At 37.6% G+C, this 22,253-nt stretch overlaps 1 protein-coding gene across 1 annotated transcript in view; it reads left to right on the forward strand.

Annotated features, from left to right (window-relative positions):
* Positions 1-2,370: 2,370 nt before the first annotated feature.
* LOC145985733 (stress-induced-phosphoprotein 1-like) overlaps positions 2,371-22,253 on the forward strand; it is a 33,397-nt gene continuing 13,514 nt past the window's right edge. Inside the window, exons 1-4 of the mRNA XM_083119790.1 lie at positions 2,371-2,541; positions 10,399-10,608; positions 13,568-13,721; positions 17,808-17,908. Of these exons, the coding sequence (XP_082975916.1) occupies positions 2,524-2,541; positions 10,399-10,608; positions 13,568-13,721; positions 17,808-17,908 (483 nt within the window). The 5' untranslated portion in view covers positions 2,371-2,523. The remainder of the gene's footprint in view (positions 2,542-10,398; positions 10,609-13,567; positions 13,722-17,807; positions 17,909-22,253) is intronic.

Raw genomic sequence — 22,253 nt, forward strand, 5'->3', positions numbered from 1 at the left:
TGTTTCTTAGTATATTCAGCCTGTTATCATTAATTAGTCTAACAGATTTAATTTGATTATGTATAGTATTCAGAGGTATATTATTGTTCAATTTTAACCATAAGCCTTTGTGGTCCGTTAAATAAAATGTATTGAATATCCCTATCTCATAGCACAGTAATAGGTAATAGTTGAAAGATTTTAAAATATTTAGGGTACTACTTTACTATACCTGAGACACCTTGGAATCATTTCTTTCGCACTTTTTTACATTGCTAACGTACTATTCTGCATTCCGGAACACTTATTTAGGTGAAATAATTGAATTGTTAGGAAAGTAATGTATATTTCTTACATTTACGAGTACTTACTGTTCTTGTTTATTTCCACACACAACATGGCGATAGCTTACCGTTGGTCGTTCCTTGAGCCAGAAAACCCATTGACGTTAGCCCAAAAAAATCACGATAGCCCCACAAACCATCACGGGGACGAGGTATGCCTACTAGGTTAGGTTAGGCCTGTTAGGTTTGGTTCCATTAGCACTCCTTTCGTTCAATTTAGCATATACGGACAATACGAGAGCGTATTGTGCTCTCATGCAGGAAGCAAATGGCGGCAGCAGCAATAGCGCGTCGGAAATAGATTTTCGTACAAAACCACATGCATTCGCATTAAAATGAATCAAAATTACATTCCCGAACATCAACAACGCTACAGAAAATGATTTGCGTCAGTACTTTCTCCTGTAAATTTGAAGAAATCTGTCTCAGGTATAGTAAAGTGTTACCATATTTAGAAGATGTATGTGCTTAGGGGTACTGTTTCGAATGTTAAAATTGATGTCTCCAAGAATAATTATTTCATGTTTGCTAAAGTTTGGTTCTAATCGAGGAGAATACCCCGGTTTGGCACCCGATCCTGCTTGTTTCATGTATGCAAATGTAATTATTCTTGTTCACATTTATTAGTGAAGCAAGGGGAAAAGTTTTTACTAAATATTTTGCAAATCGACAATAATATTGTAGATCGGCATTTCTATGTTGATGTCAGGTTATCGAATGTTGAATTATCTATACCCAATAGCATCGCTCTTTTCGTGGTCGACAAAAAATTCGCCGCATTATTTCAAATTTGTAAAAAATAATATTTATGAAATAAAACTCTCCTATAGCCTTATTTTTCAGTAAAAGGTGTAACTTGGGTTACCACCAATACATTTAGCATCATTATGGACGGAAAAAAAAGGGGGAACGAGTAGATCAGTAGATAAAGCTGAGTACTCGTTGTTTTCCCCACGTTATAAACACTTGTTTTTCACCATAGAAATCACGTTGCATTTTCAAATGTTCGTACACATACACTTCCACACATTAGAAGCACTTTAACCAACAACTTGCTGACCCATAACGTATATTTAACCTGTGTTGCTGACCTTCTACCTCCGCGATTTTAAACAAACGAACAACGAGTGCGGAAATCACGTGACGGAGTCAGCTTCCATCTGGACTACGAGATAGATATGCACTTGCGTACTCCTGTTAGAGGTCTGCACGGGCTCGGGCCAGGCCCTCGGGCCTAGGCCCGTCCCGGCCCGCGGGCCGGACTCGGGCCATAAATAACCAGAACTTCTCGGGCTCGGGTCGGGCCCGGGCCTCGTGGCTATTTTGTTAGCGAATATTGTCATCGAAAAATAATTTTTAATTATTGAAATTATGGTTTACTTCGAGAATGAGAATACATTTTTTTATAACAGCTAGTTAACGAAGTACAACAGTGCCCATTTTTTTTTTGAAATGCTGAATTGGAAAGTAATTTTAATTATGTTTTCGGGCTCGGGCCGGGCTCATGTTTACTTATTACCGGACTCGGGTCGGGTTCGGGTTTCTTTTCCTCGGGCCGGGCCGGGCTCGGGCCTTACAATTTAGGCCCGTGCAGACCTCTAACTCCTGTACGTACTTGGCGCTATCGAACTGTAGTAGGTGACGTCACTTCCGCCAAAACCATGCTTCAAGTACGTACTTCGTACCTTTCGGACAGACCCTAAAATATACACCCATAAAGTCAGACCACGATCCGCCACTGGGCAGGACAGCAGACTCGGGCTAGTTTTTTTTTTATCGCACAACACTTGAGTAACATTGTGTTCTGACGTCAGTTTAAGAATGTGTATGTTGTTAGGTTAGGTCTATTAAGTTTAGTTCTATTAACATAAATACAATGAAAATTTATTATTTATGCTAAGAGGTCTAAACCTAACAACTTGGGCATTTAGCCTAGCAATAAAGCTTTTCCCAGCGACTTCAGAACGTAAGGTTGCTACAGTGTTGTGCGATAACGGAGACCCCCCCATTTTTTTTTTCGTAACGTTGAAATTACAGATAGAGAATTATCACTACTACTTTCCAAACCTAAACAAGCAAACAGTATGCTGCAACTTTGGTGAGCCTTCCAGACAGTAATTATTATGACAGGACAAAAGTAAGATAATAATGAAGTGATCATCTTATTTGCTATTTGTTATGCATAATTACAAAATCAAACATGAAGGGCCCAGAAGCGGTAAGTGAACACATTTTTTTTCTCTAAACCTAGTTCTGTTTCCTGCATTTCAATGCCGGTGTAAGTCTTAGTTAATAAATTTGTGATGAATCATTACTCCTTAATAAGTATGTCATTTTTATCGTAGGTTTATTTTAAGCACCCGTTATAGGCAAGTGCGTACTTGATGGTGTATCAACCCGATTCCAGACCAAAGTCTGGGTATGAATGCACAATATAGAGAATGTCTCCAATTCCTTTCCTACTTGTACTCCCTAAATATGCAGTCCTCATGGTAACGTATCTGGAGTTAAGATTTTTTTGGGGGGGGATCACGTAAAAATTGTACAGGTAAAATTTTCGTATCCGCAAAACGTATTTCTTCAATTTTGCAGGAGAAATTACTTACCGAATGCAGTTTATTTATAATTGTCGAAGTTCGGGGAAGTGTTTCTCGCATCGTTCATTGAATTTTGCCGGAAAATCATCTATTTTTCGATATAAATGTGTGACCGATGCACGAAAGCTCTTGCATCCATTTACTTCCAGGTGGATGTAGCCTGTGTGTGATGACGTAATCCCGGTCAGTGTTTCCAAACACTGGTTTTTGTTACTGAAGAAGGTACTTTTTCGCAAATGCTTTTTATGGGACTATGTGTTAATGGTTCGTGAGGCTGTGTCTCAATGGTTCATGTGGCTATGCGAGAATGGAGTGTGGGGCTATGCATATTTTTTGGAAACCAATTTTTAACTATTGTAACCTGTACGTGCTCCTACCTAACCTAACCTTACCGGAAATGGTTCATGGGGCTATCAGTGAATGGTTGGTGGGGCTATTCGTGAATGGTTCGTGAGGCTATTCGTGAGTGGTTCGTGAGGCTATCTGTGCATGGTTCGTGGGGCTATCTGTGCATGGTTCGTGGGGTTTTCGAACCTGGAAAAAATACAACATCAGTAACATGAAAGTAGGTATTTTTCGATGAAGGAGGTTGCAACACTGCATAACCACAGATCATCGACAAAGCTAGTCAAGATTTCTCTGCCATATTGTGTGTAACGCAAGCGCAAACGAACAAACAAGAATTACTCGATATGTCGAAAGTTGAGATTATTTGCGTGAAAAAAATGAAATGCCACCTTGAAAAATCGTTAGGAATGCAGAATACGTAAGTACCAATGTGAAAAGAAGAAAATAAAGGAATTTCAGGCGTTTGGTGGTTGGATAGGTACTCTCTAGTGTACAATTGGTAAAATTTCAAAATATTATATAGTATTCCCAGTCATTCACAATTTTCTCAACTTTCACACATATCACTTTTTACTAATACCTATTCTCAGTTTTTCTCATTACGAACATACACGAACATCGAGCCAGGTATCAAACCCGAGATCCTTGGCATTGCAGCATGCTCTGCCATTCTGCCACGGATGTCGACAGGACTGAGCTACCGCGGCTCGTACATTTAGAATAGTTATTTTAATAAGGAATAAGCCTTCAAGTTACCTTGCAAAAATGTCTCCTTGTCTTTCGCTCTTGCAAAATAGAACAGGAAAAAAAGAAGCGACATGTTCTCGCTCCTCTAACGTCCTAACGGTGCTTCCTAGAAGAAAATGCATAGGACCGTTTTTGTAGAGAATTTTATGTGGATTATTTTTTGTCATAACGTTTTTTGCTGTAAAGTGCTTTCCAAGCGAGATATTTGCAAAAAACTGGTTTTGGGCGCCATTTTTCAAAGATGGCGGCCAAATCCAGGGTGGTACAGGGGTGCAAAATTAATATGTCATTAAGAACCCTTTTAGGAAGATATTAAAATATGTTACAGCTTTCCCTGATTTTTTTCCTTATTGGACACCAAAATCATCCCTTGTTGACTGGCCTCATAGATGATACTAATTTTTGTTAGTGAAATATACAGGGTGGCGCACGAAATGTCATACCATTCAATCTAACATTAAATCATCCGTGAACACAAGAATAATAGGCAATTTACCAGCCCCGGACATTATGTCTAAAACTAACAGTAAAGCTGTAATGTTAAACCAATCCAGTCTCTTTTTTGTCCTTTAACAAAGAGAGAAACGAAATGTAAGTGGATAATGAAAACTTACCAGTCTCTTGCTTCTATATCAGGTGATTGACTTCAGTACAGTGATATTCCAAAGTGACTTTGCTTTTGATATACTTTCGGCAAATAATTCTAAGAAAAATTAAATGCATTGTTCTATTGCTTGGCATGGCAGGAAATCTAAACCCATCAGTACACTTTCCAGAAACTAATTGCCGTGATCTGTCGTTCAAAGAAAATTATTCCCTTGCCGCATTCCTTTTTCCGAAACACGCCTGCTGAAACCCAGTCGGAAAAGTCTAAAGTTGGAAAGGAAACAGGGGATTAGCCCAGTTATTTGAATTTACAGGAAAATGCTATGTAACCTCATTGGGTATAAAACCGCATTTGTACGAACAAAGCCTGGTAGACTTTGAAGAGATCTAAACAGAAGCAGCAAACTCCCATGGAGATAATTTTACATTACGCTTGATTTGCAAGATACTTGACCGCGAGTTTTATCTGCGTACAGATCTTTGCGTCATGCACTTGCTGTTCCTGGAAACTTGAGAGTCCAGGTTCATTTAACAAATGCACAACTATTTTTCAACCAAAGGTAAGTTGGAAAAGGTGAACGAAACTTTGAAATGGAAAAAGACGATTGGTTTTGGTCATGCCTCTAGCGACAAAAGCAACGGTATCGGTTAGTATCTGTGCAATATAAACTGATAGTTCCTGATACCGATACCCCCGGTATCGGCTCAGCCCTACTTTAAACTAGTGATGGGCACCATCGGCTAATTAGTCATTAGTCGAAACAAAATATCGACTAATTAGTCTACTACTTTTTCAACTAATATTAGTCGAACTTTTAATTTGGCTTCTTTGACGATTAATAAGTCGAACTATATATAATTTTTTATTATTTTAAAATTTCTCAACTTCGAGTTATGCTGAGGAAGGCTAAATGGGACTGAATCTACAGTTCTAAGATACAAACTACTGAATAATAAATACATGGACTCATAGAGAATAGAAGCTGTGACCCTTTGATTACAAGGTGATGGTGTAACACATGAGGGCCGTTCCTGTGGCCGACACGTTGAGTTGAGGACTCACGATTGGCACCGAAAGGTTCCGGCTTCAATGATCTTTTTATACCATACAATTGTGTTAATTACAGATTTTCTATCATCCAAACAATATTTTTTTTCTTTCTTCAATTTTGCACCTCCAAACTGTTTGCTTTTGCTATTGTAAAACACTTGAAATTCCTGTTTATTTATAATTGTTGTCAACAATAGAGAATGAGGGCTCAAGCATCAGATCCTGGTTGTTATAAACGTTATTTTGTCAACATTGGAAAAGAGTCCCAAGTCGAGCAGCCCATTGCTAACTCCACCCTCGCTACTAGTTGCATGCCCGACAGCAGCGCCAGAAGCAACGATTTTGTGGTGCATGTACAGGATTTACTTCTGGTTTCTCTTCAAGTCAGTCACTGTATTAGTTACAATATCGAGGCTGTATTTTATGTGTTTATTTATTTATTTATTTTCAACTATAACAGAGCTTTGGCTCAAATTACAATAGGCTTACATATATTATAAACAATGTAGCTCATGTAGTGTCTTATATTATTCAAAAGCCAAATTTTTACAATTTTAATTCCATATTTTGGTGAAAATAACTAAATATGTATTTACAATACAATATGTATTTACATATTTAGCACATTTTTGTTACATATAAATTCATCCCCTGGTGATATCAATTCATTATCAACTAATATATACCCAGTAACGTGAAGCACATTAGAGTAATTCCATGAACAACAGACCAAACATCACAATCTATGGCTGGAGGGGGGGGGGGACTTTCAGGGTGGCCTTGGAAATATGCTTTAAATAAAATCTGCAGTGACAAATGCCACTCTCACACAGTACTTAGGTCCGTCCTCACTTCCTGATTGACCTCTGGCTTAAAACTACCTAAGATTTTTTATGTCCTCAGTTCGTGAAGGCAGATGATCTTTCAAAAAAGTGGTTCTATTCCATGTAAATAACAAAATGAATTAATCCGAAAAATATTGTCTTTAATTGCTTTAAGGTTTAAAGTAGCGATGGACATTAGTCGACTAATATTAGTCGATTATTAAAACCATCGAAAAAATATCGACTAATGAATACTAGTCAACTAATATTAGTTGTTTGACTAATATTAGTCCAAGTAATCGCACCACTAATTTCAGTCGAATGAGCAAACATGTCTCATTCAGAGTCCAGATGAACTTTGATTTTGATTTTTTTAATTTGATTTTAAAATTGTGGGAGCGTCAGCACTTAGGCTATTTTGCTCCCTTCACATTATACGGAGGCCAGCACCTTATCATTACAAAGAACAACTCGAACGTTGCATAATTAAAAATCTTAAAATGTTCTGACTTTCGTTAAAAGCTGAGGCTGTAAAGGGGCACTCAGCACACATAAGGACAAAAGAACAGGACAATACAAACAAAATTATACTGGCCATGGGGCCAGTCGCCAGAGCCTCGTTAGTCTTCAGTCCAGGGTGTACTAACGTGGAAGTGAGGTTGACATTTGGGTGTACTATGTGGAAGGTCACCCCTTACACCCCAGATTCCAGATGAACAATCGACTACTTGGGTAGAGGGCTTATTGTTAAGAAGGGAAGCAGGTAGGTATTTCTTGGAAAGATCAGTGACTGGAAAAATTTAATCACGTGGTGAAAGTGCCGCGACACAGCTGGCATGCAAAGGGAAAGCTGCCCCTGCTGTGACTTCACCCCCTACCTCCAGGGGGCGATGGCTACCGTCATTCGTCACTATTTTTGTTTACTGTAATGTACTCTCAAGGGATACGCATTCATAGTTCCGAGAGTTTCTTGGAATCACCACCTGCTGGAGTTGCTTGGAATTCACAGGCCAGTGATCATCCCTAGGTATGATGGTTAATGCAAGAAAGACACTGCGACATTTTAAAAGCACAACTTTCCATTTTTGGCCTTCAGATGGATTAGAGATTTTATGATAAATGCATTATACTGGAATGGAAATATTCTTAAACTTAAAAAACCGGTCGAATATAAGAATAAGAGTTTAAAATCCAGCAGCTCTCATGCAAGGTAAGGTGAAATTAATTTAATTAAAAATAAACACTAATTATGTTTGTGGAGCAAATACTAAAATATACACTGTCCAGTATAGATCCACCAACTTATTTGAAACTCTGGCCAGAAACAAGTGGCGCTAGTGTCGAATGTTTAGGAGGGGAGCCCAGGAACTCTGAGGCAAGGAAAGGGTTGGCAGAAATACGTGTTTTCCCCCCTGGGTTGCCAAATCTAGAAGTGGGCGTGTGCCGTGAAAGGTTTGTAAGTAAACAAATATGCAGGCTGAATATTAAGTTTAGTTTCTAGATGTGGTAATTCAATTAACATAGCATAAGAGAGAGGAGGGAGGGAGACACAAAAGTTAAAAATGCCAGCTGTCTTGCAGAAGGATATCAACAATTTAAACACATAAGATTAATATTTTAAATTATGTAAACTATATATTTTTTTTAAAAAAAAGCAACTTACTTTTGGGTTCTTGCCTCCGGTTGGCCTGGAGGCAGATTATAAGGTGTCTATGCCGGAGAGGTCCGAATTCGAACTGTCGCTGTCACTGTCGCTATTTACATTGCTACTTTCGGAACCTGATTCCAGATTTATAATCAACGTTTGAACTTCATCTTCAAGAATTCCATCATTCCTCTGATATTGTTTTTCCAAACGTATGCCATGTTGGCACATACATTCCCATTCCTGCACTGTGACACTGTCAATTGCACTTTCGGTAAGAGCCCTTATTTCTCTCAAATTTGAACTTACGTTTCGTGAGGCAACTCTACGCTTTATGGTGCTCCATATGTACTCGATCGGGTTCAAGTCGAAATGGTATGGTGGAAGTCGAAGGATGTGGTGGCCGTGGGTTTTCAAAATTGTATCAGCTCGATATACCGGATCAGGAAGATTATTTTTTACTTTCAGCAACAATTCTGGCTTTGTTTGTTCGATATCGAAAGTGATGTTATTTTTTAATAGCTATTCTTTAATCTCTAGTTTCTTACTTTTTGTGTTCGGAGCTTTATTGGTTTGAATTGAGTGTTAGGAGGCATTATCCATAACAATGACAGATCTAGGTGGGAGATTCGGAATAAGTTTCTGTTCCAACCACTTCTCGAAGTTCTCTGAATTCATTTCGTTATGGTAATCGCCGAAGTTGTTTTGGCCTGAAATATATTAAGTGCGTTTGGAACAAACCCCATGGAACCCCCGGCGTGACTTATGATAAGTCTCTGCCCCGGACTGTCGTTTGTGAAGACACCTGACACATGTTCACTCTGCCAACATTTTTTTACTTTGTAATTAGGATGAATCCAAGTTTCATCAATGTAAACAACAGGCCTCCTTTCGTTGCGGAATCTGTTGATCGCACAAAGATATCTTGCTCTCCAAACCACAATGTTGCTTCGTTCAACCAGAGCTAAGCGAGAGTTTCTACATTTTTAAAATTTAAAGCCTATTTGTTCCATAATTTTCCGTAATGTTTCTCCCCCCCCCCCCCCCCGATAATTAATTTCTTCCTTAGCAATAGCTAAAAGTTTCAAATATTGTAGGAACTTCTCTTTTCACTACGTACATTTCATGGATTTTCCTTCGCAGTAAACACTTATCCATGTTGTCAATGACAATCTTATTCTGTCAAGCACGTCTCCGTTTACCAAGAGTTGACAATTTCTGGTTAGGGGTTTGTAAATCTTTTTTCTCTTTTCAGTTTTTTAAGCAATGACTCCAACCGTCCCGTTAGATATACTGCTCTCTTTAGTGGTTGATAGCGAGGATAATTCCACCCGTTTCTTTTCTCTTCTTCACACTTCTCGATGATTCGTAGTAGCAAATTTCGCTCACTGCTGTGCACAACCTTCGACATTTTACACTTACTCAAAAACACGTCTGCGCACATCAACAACACTCCTCGAATTCTTGGAAGAGATTAAAATTAGCAACACTGTGTCAGCGGAAGTGGGAATGTCCTTGCCCGACCAGCGCCAGAGCAAACACCGGGGGTGAAAGAAGGGGGTGGGGGAGGCCGGTTAGTTCGCATATTTTCCGAGATTTCAGAAAGCTTGGTGGATCTATACTATTTCAAACTTGCTGCAGTCGCTATATGCTGATTTTCCCATTTTGCCCCCATGGGGTACAAATTTGCCAGCAACATTGGTGGCAGAACATGCAGAGTGGTTCATTTTATGGCTTCGGGTTCAAATCCTGGGCTGGACATGGGTGTTCCTTTGTAAGTTTCCACTCATCCATTTTCTGTAATCACAATTCATTCTCATAATCCTGATTAGCCTAAAGAGGCATAAAAGTGACATAAAATGAGGAAAATAATAAAGAAATTGAGAGGATGTATGTCACTGTAGAAACTTGTGACAAATAATTCTCAGGTATGTATTTACCGCTGTGTATTAAGAGCCCAATCAAGATGAGTCACGTTGCTTCGGACTTTTTCACTTATTCGCAAGGTAAAAATAAATATATAAAATATGAGCCAAAACCTAATATATGTACAAATATGGAAAATAAAAACTGAATTTTTTGAGTCTACATGACATGATACACAAAGATGATGATGATAATAAAAAACTGATTTTAGCTTCATACATAAATATGTATTAACATATAAGTCCATTCCCTGGATATCATTTTTCATTGCAAGTTAGCCTTTGATTCATTGAAAGGAACCTTTGATTCATAAAATGTTATTACTTTACAGGTTCAAGATCTTAAGGAAAAAGGAAATAATTGTGTGAAAAATGGCAACTTTGCAGAAGCAGTTTTCCATTACACCCATGCCATCAAAGTGGATGCAAATAACTCTTCATTATATAGTAATAGATCCTTGGCCTTTCTGAAGATGCAGCAGTTTTATTTGGCTATTGAAGATGCAAAGCAAACAATCAAGTTAAAACCTGATTGGGCAAAGGTATTTTTTTGTTATTATTAATGTTAGTGCTCTTTCAAGTTTACTGTTTTACAGGGTTTTGGTATTAGTTTCATAGTAAAAAAAATGTCAAGATACTGGCACTACTGAATATACTAAGGTACTAAACAACAAATATATAGAAATGCCAGGATTTGAACTTCTGAAACTGAGTTTTGTTTGTGTGTGTGTGTGTGTGGATTTCACTGCTAGTACTGGAGTTGTGGTATTTTGAAAAATTGGTATTGTTTTTGATTAATAGATATTTTCAGCAGCCCAGCTAGGTTTTGCAAATCTCATACTTTTCAAGGTTGAAATTGTCAGTGTTAAAAAGTCACGTCATGTACATGCAATTTACTTTGTTGTATTTTAGAAATTTTGGATTGCTTTTATTTTGCCTATTTATATTAATTGCAAGTATGACTGTGGATGAAGACTTGATGAATAATATAGTAGGGTCAGTAAACTTTCTAATATGTTATTTTACGTGTTGTGGACAAAATGTTAAATTTTCTACACATATCAAACAGTAGATTGACAATGTCATCATTGGTAACCCATTTGTTGAATAAAATCATTCAGATGATTAGTCTGAGACTAATTCGGTGTTGTCACGCTAAGCAGAAGGAGGTTGTACTCCATTGCTTTCCAATGTTTGTTCAGCAATCCTTTTTTATATAGTGTTCAACCCGTACATTGGTGTATACAATTTTAACACCACCTTAATTACAACACTGGAGAATTAAGAATTATATAATTCATTCTTTAATAATCCCTGCCTTAATAGCAACTTTAGCCTTCCTGATCTTGCACCTTTCGCTTCAAGTCTATAAGTTGACTGATTGATTTGGTATATTTTGCTTTACTTTTCTGTCATTTTTGTCCAACCACGAAGATGAGAATGGTTGGTCATGCAATGAAATTTGTGAAGGAACGCCCATGCCCAGGCCAGGGGTTGAACCTAGAACCCCTGTAGTCGTAACATGCTGTGCTAACCACTTCGACACAGATGTTGACTCAAGTGAATAAGGTTTGACTAAGAAAACAAATATGTTCATGTTCACTACCATTTTTTATTTTATAGTGCGTTATAAGTGCCTATATGTATAATTACTGGCACCTATTTTAAAAGTTTGCACTGCTTATATATACACACCATGGCCTTTCCGATGAATCAGTGGTAAAGTTGTCATCTTATAATCAAGGGGTCCCAGGTTTGATTATCAGTGGAGGCATATAATGTTTTGGATCCCACAATAAAATGTGCATCCAATCTGGATTAGCTTGTCTGCATAAAATGGTCTTAAACTCTAACCACAGTACTCTGCACCTTTTAACATAACAGTGGAGCATCCATGATAAAATTCCACTAGAAACAAAAGGATACCTAGTCAATTATAACTAGGGAATGTATTTCTAGGTTCATACTTTTTTTTTTTGCTACGTCCTAGACGTATGCTATATAGAGAATGTTGTGTTTCATGTACACAGCATCGCTCTACTGAAATTCTATAGCACCTAAAAATGCCTAAATGAACTATACATTCCTATAAATGCCTAAAATACCTATTTTGTCTTAAATGCATTTTAAACGATTCACTTAACTTTAAAAATAAGAACGACCCCTAATTTCCACCACAAAGCTTAAAGACCTTTGAATCTTGATACCTTGAGCGGCAAAAAAGTAATACAATGGCAAGGGGTGTCAATGTCTGTTCAAATTTCCGCCATCTTCCAGCTTGCAACACAAAATTGGAAAAATTTGGAGCACACTGACTGGATGAGGCTTTCTCCCTTGTTAAACACTGTACTTCCCAGGCAATTAAATGTACTGTACTTGTAGCATACCAAACAAAATTGCAGGCTGTTTTGGGACGGAATCCTAGCTACAAAATCATTCATTTGTTAAAACAGGTCCGGCATTATTCACGGTCTCCAACAGTGTGAGAGTGTGAGAAGATTCCAAGAATACCTCCGTCTGATTGACTGTTTCGAGTGCCTGCTGTGACGAGTAGGAATGGCAACCCTGCAAGTAACAAATCATGTCGCCTATTTTCCCCATTGACACAGATGAAAGGGGAGGGTTTGCGCCGGAAACCACAACTGCCCTAGACAAGAGATGAAAGGGGAGGGTTTGCGCTGGAAACCACAACTGCCCTAGTATAGAGGCTGTTCATCAAGGAGAGAAGACCACTGCGAACCTGCCTGCGGTTTGAGTTTTTTTAGCACACTTTATGCACAGATAGATTAATTGGGACTTGACCTACAGTTTAAACTGTGATCTGAACCACTATGTACCTTCAACGGTTATCGGACCTACGGCCTCTTCGTTACAAGGCGACAACGTTCGCCTCGGGGAGAACCAAACCTGCCTTAGGTATCAGCAGCAGTTGCATTTATGAAGTTTGCACCAATAACTTCCTGTTGCATGTAGAGAAGGTTCTACATGAACACTTCTGGGTTGTAATGATCACATTGAAAATTAATGGGATTGCTACAATCCAGAAGTGTCCGTGACTGTACAAGCACCCACTCACAAACAACTGGAAGAACTTCACCACGGAAAACATTGAAAAGCATATGGTACTGCAGTGCCTCAAAATATAATATGGTTTTAACATTAGACAAATTTTACATTTTTATAATCAAAGAATAGTATTGTACCAAAAATAGTAACTTTTGTACACAAGTTGCATCTAGAACCTGCTATTTCATGAAATTAATATTAGTTAATAATTATGCCTATTAATTTATTATAAGCATGTAAAAGTCCTAAAATTGAGTTTATATAGTCCTAAATCCCTTTTTTTTATCACCTAAAAATCCGTTCTGGAATTATAACCTTTACGTAGCACATCTCAATTGTTGTACACAAGTTTAGTTATTAACCTAAGGAAGAAGTAATTCCAACATTGTAATTTTACATAGATTTTTATATTATTTCACTCATTTCCTGTTTCAGGGATACTTCAGAAAGGCTGAAGTAGAATATGCTACCTTTCATTTTGTTGATGCTATCCAGTCTTACAAGCTTGCTCTTCGGTACCAACCAGACGATCCTTGTATAATAGAAGCCATGGGAAGAGCAAATCAAGAAAGGCAGAAGGATAGGAAAGGTAATGTACCTTGATACAACCAGCAGATGTACTATTTAGTGACGAATGAAAGCTTGGCGAGGACTCCAACCTTGATCTGTGGCATACCATGCACGTTCTTTAGATTTTCACTTGACTTTTTGTTTCCATTGTTTTACCTTTGTGGTAGTTGACAATCGGCGATACCACAACAAGGTCTGATGAAGTTACCAAGTGTCTCCCATGATTGAGCCTAATATTACCTTGTACCACGTAGAATCATGTGTCTATTTAGATTCTAGTACAAAGAGCCAGTGTGATTGTGTTATAATTAAAATACATCAATATAATATTTTTGCTGATAGTGATAATCGAAGTTCTCTTTTGATTAACTACTCATTTAAATGCAAGAATTGTTGGAATCCAGTCAGTAGGACATGTGACTATCACTTGAGGGATTCAGATTCAATTTTCTAGAGATCTGATCTCAGTTGGGAACCTTCCCAACAATATCCCTGCATATGGCAGCTACAGAGGTGAAGATGGGAGATGTAAAGGTGGTTGGAGCATTGTGCTGTTCATCTCTGCAATGGCTTTGATCGTGAATGTGTGGGGCACCTTCCTCCGTATTGCTTCACAGCACATTGCAATATGCAGGAGGTAAGCTTTACCTTTCCATTTAACCATTAAATGCCGAAGTGTGACATATGTTTCACTTTTAGAACATACTGTAACTCAGGTAATGCTTGGAGGTACATGTTTTGAGTGCTACACAAGCCTTTAGGCATACTATTAGTAATATTTAATATGATTCTGGGCATATTTGAGGGGATGTGAGGCAAATTCCTGCCGTAAAGATCACAGCTTTTACATTAGAAATTATATTTTTCTATGAAAATGTCAGCAGCAAGTGCACAATTATTGCCACAAAATGGAACAGACAGGCAGTTACCATTTTGAAACTCACTTCCTGGCGTTGCCTACATGGAGGCCCCGACGAAATTCAAATCTTGTAAAAAAATATATATGTATATATTACTTTTGTCTTCTACTTGTTAAATGAAAATTCGATTTTTCGACCACAGGCTTATAGTCTAGTTTGTACTGAAGAAAATGAGGCATAATATGTAACTCTAGCATACATAGTTCCCCACCAAGAACGTGCGCAACTTTTACATTAGATTTTTTTCCTCAAAGTATCAACAGCAAGTGCACACTTCTTGCCATGAGAAAAACGCATAACAGGGATTACGCATATAATATTGTGAATCCTCACTTCTTGGTGTTTCCTATGTGGAGGCCCAATGAAGTTAAAATTTTGTAATATATATATATATATATATCTTTCTACTGAGGGCCCCCCCCCCCCCCCAATGAGGTAATTTTCAGAAAAATGTTGTATTTTGGTGCATCTACTGAAAAGCTTATTGATTCTCAGACAGGAGAGAAGGGGACAAAAGAAAGAAAGAGGGAGAGACAGAAGAAGAAGAAAAATATGGAAAGAGACATGGTTTCAAGAGCATAAACTACGGGGATCAGCTAGTGAACGCTTAATGGTGGAGGTGCAGGGAATCCGAGGTGCCACCATGATGTGGTCACTAGCTGATCCCCATACTATATGCTCTTGAAACCAGTGAGCACATCAATATATATATATATATTTTACTTTCATCTTCTACTTTTTGTATGAGGCGATTCTTTTGCTACAAGGCCCTGGAAAATTGCAAATATATCAAAGGATATGCATTTTATTTAGAACCTAGCCTGGACTGTACTGAAAAAAAAATATAAATTGTAGCTATAGCATTTGTAGTTACCATGATATAATTTTTTTTATTTAAAACCTTGTGCAATTTTAAAATTCCAGCTTAAAATGGACTCATTGGCAGGAAGGTGGAAATCATAGGGTAGTGCTTGTGTCATTAAAGCATAATTACTGCATGACAAATTTGAGAGCACCAGCACAAATATAGAAATAACAGAATTTGACATTTACCAAGCAGTTTATAAAATGCACTCAAATTTATCTGGAGCTGACTGTTAAAATGTTGAAATTCTTACTCCCTTATATTCTGCCTCCACATCATTAACCTCTCTGCCTGCAGAGGCAGGGCCTCGTTTGTGGCATAGTGGTAATGTCTCCTCTTAACCAATAGGTCCTGTGTTCAATACCCAGTGGAGGCACATTGCACAGTGGTTTGGATCTCACTGTAAACTATAGGTCCAGTCCAGATTAGCCTATCTATGCATAAAGTGAACTTAAAAACGAAAATTGAAACAAACTATCTGCCTAGGAGAATTTTCCTCCATATGGAAGAAAGCTCACATTGCTCTTCTTTCACCAACTCTTTCCAACACAGTTCTATTTCTTTCTTTGTTTATCTATTTCACATGCTCCATTCTACACCATAGCAACATTTCTAGACCTTCTAGTTGTTTTTCCTCATTATGTATTATTACTTTAGTTTGCAATTAACTGAAAAGAAAAAGTATGTGCTTGTAAATGTAGCACTTAGACACGTGCTAATATTAACATCAGAAAGTGCATGCTCCAATTTGGTGATTGATGTGTCCCTGTTCTGTGAAGTGTGATAGTTTTATTTTAATACCAAAATAATGTGGGAAAATAAAGTTATTTAGAAATAGCATTTATTATTATCATGAAGGAGAATATATGAATTCAGTTTCATTGTTTATACAAGGTCTGGCAAGAAAATAATAAGACTGGCAACCCTGTTGGAAGTATATGTACAGCAGTGGGGAGCGCATGCGCAGCAAATAAACCTTGAAGCTTCAAGAAGCTGACGACAAATCCCCGGTTTGCAGTCACTCGTAGTCTGTGAGCAATGTTTGAAGGTGGAGGTCCACTATTGTGTTGCCATAAAATGGAAAATATGGAGTTCGAGCAGTGCATTTGCCTCAAATTCCTGGTGAAATTGAAGAATTCACAGAGTGAGTGTTCACAAACTCTTTATCAATGCCCACCATGTCTGCTATCATTCGAATGCTGACCCAGCAATCATTCCGAACAATCTTAATGATTTTTCCTACATTTTCTTCTGTTTTTTCCATGACAGGGCGACCTGGCCTTTTGTTGTCTTCAACATCCTTGCATCCCACAGTGAAGCGTTTGTGCCATTCAAACACACATGCATGTGACATTGTATTATTACCATATGCCTCCTGGAACAGTTACACACATTCACTTGGTGATTTCTTCAATTTCACCAGAAGTTTGAGGCTAATGCACTGCTCGAATTTCATTTTTGCAATTTTAAGGCAACACGATTGCGGACCTCTACCTTGAAGTACTGCTCACAGACTAAGTACGAATGACAGCGACCTGGGGTTCTGTTGTCAACTTCTTGAAGCTTCAAGGTTTATTTGCTGTGCATGCGCTCCCCACTGCTACACGTGTACTTCTGACGGGGTTGCCAGTCTCATTATTTTTTTAGCCAGACCTCGTATTCTCTGGTCAGACTGATAAATGCAGAGTTTAGTACAGATGCTAGATTAAAAACTGAGGTCTGTGGCTCACCAACCCTCTCAAGCAGCTCTTCGTTGGGTGATGCATGTTCAGTGGACTCCCACATAGCTGAATGGTTAATGTTCTCGCTTTTGGTGTTGACCCAGCATCATGACAATTGGAGATCTGCTTGAAGAAGTAGCAGTCTGAAAAGCCAGAAAACAGCGGCAGTGGGACTCGATGCACTGATCATGCATCGTCCAATGAAAAAATACACTCTGGCAAGCCTTGGCCCTTAGAGTTGTGGCATGGAGTTTAGTTACTTTTAGGTGCATGGTCAGTGCATTGAGTCCCACCACTCCGTTATCTAACCATCATGATTAGAGCTCCCTACTACTATTACTTTTAGAGTGCTCACGATGTTGGGTCTAAACACCAAAGTGTTTGAGGTTCCCACTGGAAATCAAACTTCGCACCTCTCTCACCAAAGACGAGAGTGCTAACCCAGGATCCCAAACATAATCACTACTGAAAGGAATTTGCTTGTCAGCATCAGTACTGTTCAAACTATTGTAGAACGAGCTCCATTGGAAAATTGTTTAACCATACTTTACATCAATTTATATTTTTTTATTGAAATATTCATTCTCTTTTATGTCCAGCTGATGATCAAATTCCATGGCTTGGGGCAGGGATTGGAATTATTTTTGGAGTGTGCATTGTGATAGCGGACCATGTTTTGACTTCAAAACCTACGTTGGAGGTATGCTACACTTTAAGATTAGAGAGTAGTATAAAATTCAAATAAGCAACCAAATTTTTCCTGCCTATTTATGATAATATATTTACATGTAAGTTGTTTTATTGGTATTTCTGACACATATTTCATTTTTACAACAGTTGTATCAAACAGTCCACATCAGTAAAAACAAGGACACTAATTTGTTTCTGTATGTGTGTGGTTTTGTTTCGTCTCCTTTTATTTGTTTTGTTGTAATATTTTGAGGGTCCTATTTCAGTTTCCTGTACCAATTATAGTAATGAATCTGTAATTTTTCTGGTAACAATTACGATACTGGATGTAACTATTCTGCATGTTAGTTTAAATCATATTTTCTTAAAGAAAATACTGAAACTATTTGCTCATGTTAATTCAAGGTTCCCTTTTGCACTATTGCCATTTTTTTTTTGTCTTCAATTGTATTGTGTTTTTACATTCCTTTTTCTGCCGCTTTTGGCTAGTTGCGATGATGAGGATGAGTATATAAAATTGATGAAAGGACACTCGAAGAATGCCCGGTCCAGGTTTAAAGCCTAGGATCTTCAGTGATAAGATCAGCCACCAAGCCAGTTTTTTTTTTTTTTTAACTTCACGATTTGTTTTATTCTGAATATATAATTTATCATAAGTCATAAACACATGATGGCACAAGATGTAAGCATGGTTTCATTTCTTTTTCTTAGAATACATTTTTAAGAGACTAGATTTACTTGAAAATTTAAGCCTGTACAGGGTGTCTACCAGTCAAGAAAAAGTCTAAGAAATTATGCTTGTGGTCAGGAATTTTTGCTATTTTCTTTAAAGTATATTGAATTTACATTGTTTTATACCTGCACTGGGATTTGATAAAATTGAATATTTGGAAATCTAAATAGTATTGAGTTGTGGTTAAAATTTGTTCATTTTGTATCTTAAGAATTACATTGAAGTTTTGTAAAAATATTAAATAGAGTAATGTGGCCATTTCCCATGCAGGATGAAGTCTGAAGCATTAATTTTTGCATGTAAATAATTAAAGCAAATCTAAATCATCTTAAAGTACAGCTTCAGTTTTCAAATTATCCGACCTTGTAGTAGGGTTTAGTTATTGAATAAAAATTTTGGATTTGTTCTTTTGGTAGACACCCTGCTGTATTCCTCATGGTTTTGGGCCACTGGACAAATTGCTAGGTTCGAAATTCTTGCCTTCTGACTTGCTGGGTTTGGCAAACTAGTGCCCGTTTGCACCAATGTCAATTTACTCGCGAGCAAGAGTCAACTCAGAGTTAACCCACTTTTCGGCTGATTTGCATCAACAGAAACACAGGGTAAGCTGGGAGTAAAAGGAGGGTCAACTTAGCCTCCGAGATCGGTGAGTAATAGTGGAGTTAACCCTCATGCAGCAGAGTAATGTCTGCCACCCACAACCGGCAATGTATCACTTCAGAATTTCAAAACTAAATAAATGAAAAATAGGAAGTAATATACTCAAACTACATATATAAAAAGCGAGAAATATATAGTATGTTATTAAATATATACTTTGGCAGATGTTTACTGTACACATTGTGCAGTACAGAGTTTGTAAAATTGAACGTGCAATACAAACATAAACATACACCCAGTCGCTGGAGATAGTCCTAGGCATAAATGATCGTGAATACTGTGAAGGTACATGTATGTGTACATCGAAATCTACTGCAAACATCACTATAAAACTACTTACTATGATCGTAAGCTGCAACAAAAATCTTTTATTCACGTAAATATTTTCCCCCATCTTTATCACGTGCTTGAAATTTTCTTGTGGCATTCCATTGTCACTGTTTACGAAGATACCAAAGTCCCTTTACCTCCACATTCTCATTTTTTCTGTCATGCAGCCACACCACGAGCGGAATCACGCCTTCTCAAAACAAGTTAACCAATCACTTGCTTTCTATGACGTTTAGACACTTGCTTTGAGGCTAGCTGCTATCGTAGAGTAATGCCAGGTTTCATGACTTGCGCGGCCTGGAATACCTTTTACATTGGCTCAATGGAAAATGATCCTAACTCGAGGGTTACTCTGACCCGTGGATTTTCAAACTCGCGAGTTTGTACAATGTTGGTGCAAATGGCCATAGATCATGTTCTATTTCATCACTTGCTTCTGGAATTCATGCTAGAAGCAGCTAAGTAGAACCCATTTTAATCAACATGCAACCTGAACATGTTCCAGTATACACCATAATTTATGACTGCATAAACGGAATGTATCACGTGACAAAGTTATTTGCTGAATCTCAAGTAGATTAATTATTCATAGGGGCATGCATGTTTCGTTTTTAACGAAAAAACGAAATTTGAAAAAACACATTGTAGTGTTAATTTTTCATGTTTTTGAAAGGTGAGAGATGCATTTTGTGACCATATTTTGTCACGAAATAATGCGAAATGAACTGCAAAAAGCGAAATTAACTCTTAAACACGAAATTCAGGGTTTATTCACCGACGCGACACCTTCTGAGGTCTGAATTATCCTGAGAGTTATGCAATTCCCGGAAAATTAATTAATTCTGCTGTTAATATTGGAGAAGCAAAAATGGACTCCTTTACACAGAAATAAACTTACAACTCTGATAACTACATAAATGTGCTATTAGAAGTGAAATGTTAATTCTGTGGAATAAGTGTAGTTTTTAAATCAAATTTAGGATTATATTCACAATTTTAAAACCAATACGTCTTTTTATATACCACTTTTCATCCATTTTTTCACCGCTATAACACCGATATTTTATTTTATTTACCGCTTTTGAACCCGAAATTGGCTCCGTTTTTGTACCGAAATTTTGCTTTTTTATTTACCAAAAATATGTGCCTCTAATTATTCATATTTTGGAAACTGAGAGACGTGGTAGTAAATAAATACAACTGAACTTAGTACTCACTTTTCCATGAAGCTGTTTATTTTCTGCCTATTAATTTGGTTGGCATTGCCACCATCCCCGTTGGAACTTGCTGCAATGTTCTTTAGCATGCTTCTGTTGTTTTAGTTCATTGTTTGCTGCAAGGTGCACCGTTATTACCTTCTTGCCTGCACCTGTATTGTCTGCCGTTTCGAGATGTTATTGCTGCACCACATTACGCTGTCAATGTGTAATTCATGTGGGAAATGCAAAAGTGTACTTTTGCTTTTAGTGTGTATGGCAACTCACCACCGGACTTGCTAAGCATAGCAAATAGAATAACCATAAAACACATATGAAACACGGTGCTTCATAGATACACATTTTCCAACAGAAATCAAGTTACATGGGAATGCACATATTGCCAGCTGAATACTATGTTGTATGTCGATCTGCACCAACTCTTCAGGAGAGCTGATTGAAGTTTGACTGACATGTGTGGATATTGAATACACTTCAAGATTTGCCCCGGGTTCAATACCCAGTGGAGGCACATAGTGGTTCGGATCCCACTTTAAACTGTAGGTCCAGTCCCAAATAGCCTTACTGAGCATAAAGTGAACTTAAAACACGATATCAATCAATCAAAAAACTACAAGATTTGCACAAACATTTTTTGTTTTGTTTATAATTCACACCGCCACTTTGGAATGTGACTCACATGTACTGAACACTATAACGTTGTGAACTGATTTTGGATGAAAAATGGAGATACGACAAGACGGTATTCAACTGGTGATATGTATGGAGATAAGACAAAACGGTATTCAACCGGCGATATGTATACACAGCACATTGATCAGGGTTGCTGTGCATCTGGGAAACAGGGAAATGTCTGGGAATTTGGTTTGTCAGGGAAATGCCAGGGAATTTTGCAGATCATCTGGAATTTACATGCATTTTGCAGTCTGCAAGAGAAAAAATTGCAAAATGAACAAGCAGTTCACTTCCACTTCTGGATTTGGTTCTGTGATTCCACTCCCAAAAAAGATTTAGTTTAGAAACTTATTTCTTTCGTCTATTCAGTCTTGTGCAAAATGTGTAAGTTTTCAATTTTTTAGATATTAGAAAGAATATTAAAGTAAAGCTTGCAGTCCAGATATCTGTTTGATCACTAAAGTACATTGACAATATTAAAAAATATATATTTTTATTATATAAATAAATAAAAATATAAGGTAAAAGGCAATTACTTATGCCAACGTGAGTCTCCGTCGATATATGCTACGTTTCGGATTTTTTTTTTCAACCACCCTTTCTTCAGGCACTATCTAGTCATGAATCACCACCATACCAAAGAGCTGGTAACTACACGGAACTCAGGGGTATGGGGATCTTATAGTTTTAACCATTTTTAATCTGTATACGTGGATTTTAGTGAACTATGATAATTGGTA

This window comes from Lepisma saccharinum, chromosome 3, assembly GCF_977018435.1.
Source record: "Lepisma saccharinum chromosome 3, izLepSacc3.1, whole genome shotgun sequence".
Classification (NCBI taxonomy): domain Eukaryota; kingdom Metazoa; phylum Arthropoda; class Insecta; order Zygentoma; family Lepismatidae; genus Lepisma; species Lepisma saccharinum.